The 10,978-nt window shown below is 37.9% G+C and overlaps 2 protein-coding genes across 2 annotated transcripts in view; one reads left to right on the top strand and one right to left on the bottom strand.

Annotated features, from left to right (window-relative positions):
• Positions 1 to 6,405, bottom strand: part of usp45 (ubiquitin specific peptidase 45) — a 60,658-nt gene extending 54,253 nt beyond the window's left edge. Inside the window, exons 1-5 of the mRNA XM_014020456.1 lie at positions 6,109 to 6,405; positions 4,180 to 4,290; positions 2,482 to 2,651; positions 1,794 to 1,894; positions 897 to 997 (exon numbers count right to left, since the gene is read on the bottom strand). Coding sequence (XP_013875910.1) covers positions 897 to 997; positions 1,794 to 1,894; positions 2,482 to 2,651; positions 4,180 to 4,282 — 475 coding nt within the window. The 5' untranslated portion in view covers positions 4,283 to 4,290; positions 6,109 to 6,405. The remainder of the gene's footprint in view (positions 1 to 896; positions 998 to 1,793; positions 1,895 to 2,481; positions 2,652 to 4,179; positions 4,291 to 6,108) is intronic.
• A 453-nt stretch (positions 6,406 to 6,858) lies between these two features.
• On the top strand, positions 6,859 to 10,263 carry tstd3 (thiosulfate sulfurtransferase like domain containing 3). Its single transcript, XM_014020458.1, has 4 exons — positions 6,859 to 7,083; positions 7,166 to 7,339; positions 7,749 to 7,908; positions 9,951 to 10,263. Exons 1-4 carry the CDS (start codon positions 6,939 to 6,941, stop codon positions 10,006 to 10,008), a joined length of 537 nt encoding a protein of 178 aa, XP_013875912.1. The 5' UTR covers positions 6,859 to 6,938; the 3' UTR covers positions 10,009 to 10,263.
• Positions 10,264 to 10,978: the final 715 nt, after the last annotated feature.

Raw genomic sequence — 10,978 nt, forward strand, 5'->3', positions numbered from 1 at the left:
CATATATATATATGTTTCTTAGAAGAGAAATAGGACAATAAATAGTGTTTCAAAGTGTTTTTATGGATGTTTTGTGGACTATTTCAATAGAGGACACTTCTTATGTAGAGTACATAAGTGAAGTGATCCGGCATTGCCACCCTGCCTAGAGCTTTTGCGCCCCCACCCCCGGCATATTTTCTAGATCCGCCACTGTGCTGCTGAGAAGGAGCTGCTGCGCTCTTACAGCAGAAGTCGATTGTTAAATTAGCTAGATGGACTTAGGAGCAAGTGAACGTCCGTATCATCTTTTCATCTCTGCAGTTAACAAGAAAAACAAGTTTTTCCGAGTCTGGTGTGAAAAAAACAATTACAGTTGTTTGTATACTTCGCTCTTCGCAACGTACAGTGGGCGGGAGGGAGAAATTTTAATATTTTAATATTTCAGTTATATTCAAGAAAATATTGCAACTCATTTAGTACATTAGAAAAATAATAAGTACTGTAATTAATACGACTCCTCAACTTTATGGAACTGGGGGGGTGGATGGGTTCTGTTACGGGGGATTGCTGCCCTCCTTGTACAATGGTAGGGAAAACACTGAGAACTGGTGATTTAGTTAACTTGTCTCTGTCCTGTCCTGATAAAAGTGTACAACACAGCTCATTTTGTCTCATTTAATTAGTTTGATTTAGTTTCACCATAAAATCCGATTAAATTTTGTTGATTTGATTTGCCAACATATTACAATTAAATGGAGTTTTGTATATGTAACAAGAGAAAAAAACATTTATACTGAATATTAACCTGAGCAGAATAAAGGCCTGCTAAAACTGAGCTTGGATTAAAAGTTTTAAGTTTTGGTTGATTGAAACTTCATTCCACATCAGAAGTGCTTCATCATGCTCCACCTTACCTGATGTTGCCTTCACAGAGTGCTTCTGTAAAAAGTCGAGGGTCTGAGCCAAAGCCTTCTTGTTGCAGTGAGTTGAGAGCTCCTCATTACATTCAAAACACCTGTAATTTTAAAAAAGAGTTGTGACCTTTTAGACTAAACTTAAGTACAATTGTTCTGAATAATAACTGAGACAGTTAAGATCAGAAAAACACAAGGTTGCTACTCAATCCAAGTTCACTGAATCTCAACGTGTCATTACAATGGTTAGAAACAAAAGGTATTATAGCACTTTACAGCCCGGCCCAGCAGTCAGCCTGGCTTTATTCTACCTTGGCCCCAGTTTTGTTTGGATTGACCCGAGAGCCACCTCAATGTGGACGAGATTATAATATTAAAAACACTCAAATTTTATTTTATGCTATTTGTGACACAACAATAGACCACACCACACYTGAAGAAAAAGTACGAAATATTGTACCGGACCATCCAACAGTATAACGCTTATGACGAAAGGCAAGTTAATGGTAGCTAATGTTAGCTTGTCATTGCTTGGKACCTTCTTGTTGTTTGGTAGCTTGCTACAGTTGTTGCTTGGTTGAACTTGTGTAAAATAAACAAAACACGTTCTAGTCATCACAAACAATACATGTACAATTAATCTCATATGTGTAACATAAGACCCTCGGCCAGTAAACCAATCAATGAGCAACAGTAGCTGATGTCAAATTGGGCCGGACCACATGGAACCGCAGCTCTCAGGRTTCCAGAAATCAGGGTGGAACTGGGCCATAAAAGCTAATGCAAACACACTGAACCCAGGCCAAGCCGAGCCGGACCCTGCAGTGCAAAAAGGCCTAAAGCACCCCAGTGTTCATTCACTATTACAGTTCACACTTATCCGTCTGGGTTTCTCACCAGGCCTTCCATGTGCTCAGGCTGATAGTGATGCAGTGTGACTCTGGATGGAAAGCTTGGTGGTGCCTGACAGCATGCTGGATCCCTGACTGGTTACAGCCCTGAAACACAGTTTGTTCACACATCTTCAACTTTAAATCTTCTTTCACAGTCATGAAACTTGTACGTTTCATTTGAATAATAAAGTCTTATCTTGTTTGAAACAAACAAAGACTCAGTTAACACAGGTACACAATAAAAGTCGGTGGCTTCTTCTCACTTAAAGGTCTTTGAAAATTTGAGAAAAAGTATTTAAGGCGCTTTTATGTTGCTGATTCAGCTGTCATGTCTTAACTTTGCAGTGCAAAATCCATGTGTTCTTTTTGATTTTCTTTCTCCTTTTATTTCTTATTGCAGAAAGTACACAGCAGAGCAGCAAGTTATTTTTCTTTAAATGAGCAACGCAAGAAAAACAAATGTTTGATTGACTCWTTTCTATCAAACTTACATTGAATGTTTTTTACAAAAGAGAAAACAGACATGCTTAAACACATTACAATATTATAAGGCATTGCTCTCTGTTTGTGTTCTAAATTACTATTTATTAAAATGTCTCAATTAATATAGTAACACACGTAATAAAACACAGTCCTAAAGCCCGGACCATGCACTGAGTCACATCTGACCTGTTAACAAACTGAAGTCTCACCTGAAAGCCACACTTTAGGCATACAAGGATGTCATGGGATGCTGCCGGCTCTCCATCGATCATCGTCCTCTCCTTCAGGCACTCCGAACACACCAWCCACACACTCGACAGGACTGACTTCTTCACCGAGCTCAGGTCCACAGCTTTGTTTACGTGCTGACATGTCAGTCCTGCATAACACAGATTTTTCAAATCACTTTTTTAAAACAATGACACACTGCATGTTCTCTGTGAGAAATAACTCAACTCCTGCATTTACAAAACCAATAAAAATTTACAAATACAACACCACTGTTCAGTTAAAGGCATTGCTGAGTTTATTTAGTAAAGTACTATAAGAAACTGAAATATATTTACTAGGGGTGCAACAATACATGTATCTGTACAATTCAAAACACACTATGTAAACAATACAGATTTTAAAATGCATTTTACAACTTGTCTTCTGAAGATGCTCTGTGTTGAAGGCTCAGTGGATCTGTGATCCACTGCTCCACCTAGGCTGCAACGTTGAGCTCAGATTCACTGAGAAACTTTGTTTCAGCAACATTTAATTTAAAAACTGGACTTTTGAGGTTAAACAAATGTTCATAATTAATTTCAATAAATTGCAAGTTAAGATGGGCATGGACATTTCTCTTTTTTGTATCAAAAAAATATTGAACTGTGACACCAAAATATCGAATTGAACTGAATCGGGACTMTTCTGTATCGTTGCACCCCTAATATTTACATGACAGTGTTTACACAAATATAAGGGCTGTGAATATTGCACACTTTATTTTCTTACATTTGTTGGGGTCAAAGTCTGAAACTTAAACCAAGTTCTTGTTCTACAATATTTTAATTTAGTACTAAAGGGTAGAATCTGCAGTATCAACCAATGGTCTGAATGTGAAGAAAACAGAACAAGCATAAAATTAAGTCAAAAACAATTAGGCCAATTTAGTATTTATATTTGTAACAGACTTAATAGCTTAAACACGCAGCAGCCATTTATTTTACAAAATCTTGCCAGCATTAAGTAATAGAAAAAAAAACATGTTTTTTGAGCTCCAACAAATCAAAATTCCTGACAAAAATTAAGACTGATGTCCTCTCTTAACAGTGCTGCCAATTTAAATATTGGAGCTAATAAAACTGCAGAAAAAAGTGCGTAACTTATGTAACAATAAAATGTAAGCTTTGCACACGAGCACTGCATATATAAAAACGTATCTGAGACAAAAAAATACAGTATTTATACACACTCCTATACAGAACTTCAAATCTTTCCTCAATAGAGGTCACACACACTCAGTGTTATCTACATAACTGTTCGCACAAACATATCAAAAACAATCATTAACCACAAAAAGATTTCCCTTACCCAGGCAAAACCCAATGAGACCACAGATCTCTTTTTCAAGAGAGGCCTGGGCCTGAACAATTACATGGGTTACATTCAGCTTCTTTTACTCCTGCAGAATCTAAAACGGGACCAAACTCTGGCCTTCACTAAAAACAGGGATGACAGCATGTTCTCCTGAATTTTATCCTTCTTCATGACAATCAAAGCCCATATATTCAACAATTGCTCCATATTAGTCAAGTAGTCACAACATTATGGTTAATTGATGTATGTTAATCAAAACTAACATTCATAAAGACTGACATACCAAGCTGTCTAGATTTAATAGTTTCTTGCTTTTGACTCACCACTGACTTCATCTGATGACTCCTCATCTCGAGGTTTTCTTGGTTTATTAGTCCGCTTTGTCATGTCGGCGGCTTTCAAAGAAAAAGGATCTTTTAGCCGCATCTGGAGCTCTGACAGGAGAACAGAAAACAAAGTAAGGTTTCTGTTTCTCCGGAGCAAAGTTATTTACACAGAGGGTCACTGAAATAATCAATTATCCTTTTAAAACACTTGCAGTTTAATCTAAAAGTAATTACACAAACACAAATATTTTAACCAGACTTCCAGAAGCGGATTAAAATTAAGACATAAACCTTGAGTTTATCTTAAACATTTACAGAAGACGTTTATATTCATAACAAATAACTGGAAGCAATGAGGCGGTATCATATATCTGTGATATCAGATCACTGGAAATAAATGGACATTTTGACTGAAATAAAACTAGAAACCATCTTGTGAGTACAATTAATCAAATTTGATAATGACTAACAGTCTGAAATTTTGTAATTTTATTAACAACATACTTTGGATAAGCTGGAGAGTAAAATACCAACCCATAATCAAAACTGTTTTCACTTCATCTAAACTCGAATTAACCTGATCAATTCATCAATCAGTAAATAGTTTCTGTTTTCAGTCGCGGTTGAAAATATCTTAAACTAAAGAAAAAAGTTCAATTTGGTTTCAGGGTAAAACTAAGACTGAATTAAAATGCGTATTTTGTAACATTCAGTGTTGAAAATTTTAGAAAATCAGACATCAACCTTCCCCAGAGTGGATGTGCTTAGCATTAGTTAAATAATGATGTATGAGAAAAATGAACACTGTTAACACTAAAAACTATAACATTTGACTTGACAACGCATCTCGCACACCCTATGCAAACATTTAAGGACTGAATTTTGTAAATTAATCGGACACTTTGATGAAACAGGATACGTGCCAAGCTAGACGGAACTGTCAAGAAATTAAAAAGAAAAAATTGTAAAGGTCCTCTGGACGGGTTCTTCTCTAATGAAACGTTTCGTCTCTYCTCCAAGAGACTTCTTCAGTCTGAGAGTTTCAGGCAAAATTCAGGACTTTAAGCCCTGAAGACCCCAAGCCAGTGGTTATTCCGTATGTTGCGGGTGTTTTGGAGAAACTGAGGCGTTTATTTTCTAAACATGATGTCCCAGTGGCTTTCAAACCCCAAAACACATTACGGCAAAGGCTGGTTCACCCCAAAGATCCGGTGCCCCGGCACAAACAGAGCAATATTGTATATGCTGTTAAGTGCCAGGAGGACTGCGACCAGTTATACATCGGGGAAACAAAGCAGCCACTGTTCAAAAGAATGTCCCAACACAGACGAGCTACGTCTAATGGCCAGAACTCTGCAGTTTTCACTCATTTACAGGCCAGCGGTCACTCTTTCAGAGATGAGGATGTTCTCATTCTTGATAGAGAGGAACGTTGGTTTGAGAGAGGAGTAAAAGAAGCCATTTTTGTGAAGAAAGACCGTCCATCATTAAACAGAGGTGGGGGGCTCCGTTTTCAGTTGTCCCCCTCCTACAGTGCTGCTATTGCCAGTATCACTCCACCCCCTGTTAACAATAGGTGTTAATTAGGTGTCAACGATAGCCATGTGATGTGAGTATCAGTCACATGGAAGCAGGGCTTAAAAGCCTGAATTTTGCCTGAAACTCTCAGAATGAAGAAGTCTCTTGGAAGAGAGACTAAACGTTTCATTAGAGAAGAACCCGTCCAGAAAACCTATACAATTTTTTTTATTTTTGATTTTTTACCTGGATTACTGAGATGCATCAGGACATGTCGAGAAATTACGCAGTAAAGTAGGAGGCCTGAGTAGTGCAGGTTTTGTAAGGACCACTTTTTAAAATAATTTCAACAAACTACAGAAATCTATTTTAACATTTGCAGGAGGCAGAAATACTTTAAGAACGTACCTCTTTAAACTCGCTCCTAATGTCTGTTTTAGATGATATGACACACGCCAACAGTGAGATGTCAACTCTTCCTGGTTAGCAAACGGGCTAGCTCCATTAACAAGTCGCAACAAATACAATCATAAATAAGAGTTTCATCAAGCCGAAAATGTCATATTAAGACATTTCGTAATACGAAGTACAAACAACCAAGAAATAGTTATCACAGTGGGTTCTTCGTTATAGCATTTCACGGAAAATAATTGTCAAAACTAGCGACAGCATTAAATAGCAACACAAGTCAACATGTGACGCACTACGGCAAGCCAGAAGGGTTTAACGTTGCATTCAGGTCCCATTGGAAATATTTTATTCAAGGTACTACAGCGTTACAGGCTCTGGGTAACACTTTAGGGATTTTTTTTTTCAGTGCAATAAATGGATAAAAATAAACACAAAAACTAAAAAAAATACTTTAGTTTTCAATTTAATAGTAAGACGATGAAAACTTCCACAAATGGCAGAATTGTGACTACAGCGTATGTCTATTGTTAATGCAGTAAGTTCTATTTTGAGTTACTTCTGTCTGATAACATTGAGAGTAAGGACAGTAGGCTTACTGTCTACTCGGAAATTCACAGTCTACTCATTTCCATACATATCTAAACGCCTTCGCATTCGGAAATGCTTTCATGAAATAATGTTGTGTGTAATAAAGTTTTTGTCCATGAAGGGGTCCGTGTTTTTGCGCATGCGCAGCTGGATTTAAAGGGCACTTGTGGGTTGTACTTATTTATTTATTTTATTACGTGTCAAGGAGCAAGTTTCACATGGGATTGGAGTGATTACACATGGCGCTTAGAAGGTGCTGTAGGTTCGCTGGTTCTGTCCCTCGACTTTTGTGGTCCTGGTCCAGTTCCGTCCCGCCCAGGACTTATTCTGCTGTAGGACGATGCGCTCTGTCCAGCTTTGTCAACACTTACCAAGGTTACAAAAGTGAGTTTCGCGGCGAGTGGCTCGCTGTCAGTGTCATTCATATAAGGCAATTCGTAGTCTGAGCTTGTCGCTTGTGTTGTAGGCACAGAGCTGCAGCTCCGCAGGTTCAGCTCACAACAACAACCACCGAGCACGGAAGTGACTTATGATCAGCTGAAGAAGCTCCTGTCTGAGCAGAAAACTGTGGTTATAGATGTCCGGGAGCCCTGGGAGCTCAGAGAGTACGGCTTTATCCCCGGATCTATTAATGTGCCCTGTGAGTCGTCAATTCCTTGCTTTAACTATTTAAAATTGAACAGAAAGAATACATTACCGTGCTGTGGTCAGTGATTTGTAAACTACTGAAGATTATTAGGGCCACAGAGCCCAGTTTTTATTTTTATTTTCTCTCAGAATGGTGACTTTAATTTCAGAATTCTAAGATAAAAACCAGAATTGTGAATATTTTCCCAATTCTGAGGTTAAAGTAAAATAAAAGACTCAAGACACCCCCCCCCTCCCCGCCCAACACACACACACCTAATCATATTGCTTACTGAAGCTATGTTGAATAAAGTTGTTAGAATATTGCTACAATATTTTGGCACCACAGTAGTTTTTGTGATTAGTTCTTTTGATGCCATACTGGGATCTCCTAACCTGTTTGCGACTCTTTCACTTCACAGTGGGACAAATGAACACTGCTCTCCAACTGGACCCAGAGGAGTTCAGGGAGAAGTATGACGGTGAAATGCCCCTGCAGACGGATAACATTGTGTTCATTTGTCTGGCAGGGGTCAGGAGTAAAACCGCTGTCAACACAGCCACCTCTTTGGGATATAAAGAGTGAGTGTCGTCGTCATAAAGCCGAACAGAAATCTGCTAATACAACATGGCCTTTGTAAAAAACTTGTGACTTGCTTAGGTTAAAGATTTCAGTTTAAAAAGAAGTTTCACCCAAGACAGCATTYATAGTAGACGACCGTGGCGGATCTAGGATTTTTCAGTGTAAGGGGCCATCAAGGGGCCACAATATTCATAGAGGGGTCAAGTATTTGTTCGACATGCTTGCATACAAATCCCCAGTTTTTGTAAGGTTTATTTAATTAAAATTAATTAAATTAATTAATTTAATTTTAATTAATTAATTTTAAAATTTTAATCAGTCACATGTGCTCAAACACTTGTAAAAGCTTGCAGAGTAAATTTTCCTTGTCAATTTTACATGATTTTTTTTACTGTAAATAAATAAAATATTCTCAAACACACAACATGAAAGAAAATCTAGCCATTGTTGTCAGTAAAAAAAGTTTTTTTTTTCTGCAGGATTGTTTGAATTGAAAAAGACCTACAAATTTGCTTCATGTTTAGACTTTCTTATTTGACTCACTGGCGCTACTAGTGGTTGGAAGTGGAACTGCAGCCACCATCATTGTTCTTGGGCAAGGACAGATGAATGAAAGGAAAGGGGCACTTCAGGGGCCCAATCAGATTTCAGATGGGGYCAATGCCCCTGTGGCCCCACCCCTAGAACCGCACCTGGTAGACGGTCTTTTGCTCTGCTGGTACATAATGTCCTCTCATGACACATGGTACACAGTCCCTTATTTTGTTTTCATATGTAGCTAGAAATTAGAGCAAAACTCTACTTGGTAGATAATTTGATAAATGGATTCTTTTTATCATTTAAAGGAGATATCCTGCTTTTAAATCCTTCTTTTCCACATGAAATCCTTTTGTTGGGGTCTATGTAAAGTGGAACTGCAATACTTTGGTCTGAATTCCTCCTAATTGTAGTTCCACAAGCCCAGCCCCTTTTCTGAGTTGTGTCTCAGATCAACTCGTTTTGAGGCTGTCTCTTTAAATCCAAACAAGGCGCTTCAAGCCCCGCCCCCTCCAGCTTCCAGAGCGGTCCATTTCAATTTGATAGAGGGTTTTATGACTATATAGCTGCGCAGTAACATTTATCTACAAGTGAATTAAAAGATGTGAACAAGTAAAGACTTGTCCATCCAGCCTGACATGTTGGAGCCAGAATCTGACCCAGAACCAGAAGAAAATGAAGACCACCTAATTGTAGTTGGGAAGACCAGACCTTATGGCAGTTCTGTTGCAAATACTGTGATGTAATAGTTCAGAAAACATCATAAAAACATAGAGAAAACAGAACAGGTTAAAATATACGACTTAAACAGAATATAAAGATATCCATACAGCACCAGGAGAGACTACATTCAACTTTTCTACCTCCTATAGACTCCAAGTACACAACAAAATGTATTTAATGGCTAAAAAAGTGGATTGTCCTCTTTAACTCAAATGTGAACATAATACCACATTTAAAAATATTGACTATACATTATTAGTAACATTTAAGTCGTGTCTAAAGACTGACTTCAGGATGAGCAGTCAGTCATGGATAGTAGATTGATGGATGGAATGACTGAATAATCGATACTAATGAACAGCATCCTCACAGCATGATGTCACCACCATGCTTCGCTGTAGGATGGAGGTTCTCAGCATGATGAAAGCTCCCCAGTTCAGTGTGGGGTGTTTTTGGTATGTTGGTATTTTTAAATAAAACAAGTATGTAATCAACGTGGTCATTCACAACTCCACCCTCTGCTCACTGATTGGCCTGGTTGGAATTAGAGAAATTCATGTCAGTGGGAGAAAGCCCAGACAGAGCAGTAAAGGGAGATTTGAATCGAGCGGGATTGAGTAGAAAGGTAAGGGCCAGGCTAATTCTGTGTAGGTTTTTATTGATATCAATTGAAATTTCAGGTTTTCAGGCAATAACGTGGGAAAAATACCAAATCGGTGAACGTTTTGCACTGTACACATTCACTAACAGTTTATTAACTTTGTGCATCTGTGTTTTTCAGTGTTCAGCATTACCCTGGTGGATGGTATGAGTGGGCAGAATATGAACAAGACAAGTGATCCATGAATTTTGGAGCAGAAATGAAACATGAGATAAATTAACGGCTTTATTGTCCAACAGTGAGCACCTAAACACTTTCAGTGCTTTGTTTCATAAACCTCAGGAACTCTGCTTTAGTGATGGATCAGCTTTCAGTAAATGATCCACAGCAGATACCTTCAGTGCCAAGCTTCTGGGAGCATTAGTGACGTTTTATTCAGTGTTCTTTGATGTGTTTCATTAAATTGAGACAAACTTCCTTGAAATCTTTTAAATTGGTCACGAGCAATGTTTTTTAAAGTGTTTTTTCAAAGTCTACAAAATTACAGGAAAGTTTACCTCATCTAAAGAAATTAGGGTTAGTAAAAAAATTGATGGATATTTATGCTATGAGAATATAATCCTGAATAATCCTCAGCCATAGAAAAATAGATACAACATACTGATTTAAAATTAATTCCCAGAGACCTTTCACCTTTTGAAACTTTCTGGATTGCCACAGTTAATGGTTTTGTTTGTGTTCTCTGCCTCAGATTTTTGTTTCCTGTTTGCAACAGTTACCTAATTTTCTTTTATTTTTTGACAATTTAATCAGGACCTGTGTTTCGCAAACTTCTTAGGTAGGTTGGAATTTTAGACTTCAGTGCTGAGAAGTTCTTAAATTTGCTCTTACTTTCAGACTTTAGTGTAAATGTCAGTTATCAAAATTCTTAAGTCTGAGAATCACTTTTGCTCCCTCAGATACTTAAGACTGCTCCAGAGGTTTCTCAACTGGTTAAGAGTTGCCACTAGGGGTCTGAGAAGACAGAGATCTGGGCCCATATTTGTAAAACTTCTTAGAATTAATCTTAAGAATGCTGCTAAGAGTGGACTTAAGTGTAAAATAATTTCTTAGTTAAAAGCTGAGAGTAAAAGTCATTTACCAAGCATCTCAGTCTTACTTTAAGTGAAGTGTAGGAGTAATTCTTAAGTGTCAGTCTTAGAGCTGAT

The sequence above is a fragment of the Austrofundulus limnaeus genome, unplaced genomic scaffold, assembly GCF_001266775.1.
Source record: "Austrofundulus limnaeus strain Quisiro unplaced genomic scaffold, Austrofundulus_limnaeus-1.0 Scaffold253, whole genome shotgun sequence".
Taxonomy (NCBI): Eukaryota; Metazoa; Chordata; class Actinopteri; order Cyprinodontiformes; family Rivulidae; genus Austrofundulus; species Austrofundulus limnaeus.

Bases quoted from the DNA above. Each gene is read 5' to 3' on its own strand.
- tstd3 (XM_014020458.1), top strand. From the start codon at position 6,939: ATGGCGCTTAGAAGGTGCTGTAGGTTCGCTGGTTCTGTCCCTCGACTT. The intron at 7,084-7,165 runs GTGAGTTTCGCG...CTTGTGTTGTAG, and splicing joins CACTTACCAAGGTTACAAAA to GCACAGAGCTGCAGCTCCGC. The intron at 7,340-7,748 runs GTGAGTCGTCAA...TTCACTTCACAG, and splicing joins CGGATCTATTAATGTGCCCT to TGGGACAAATGAACACTGCT.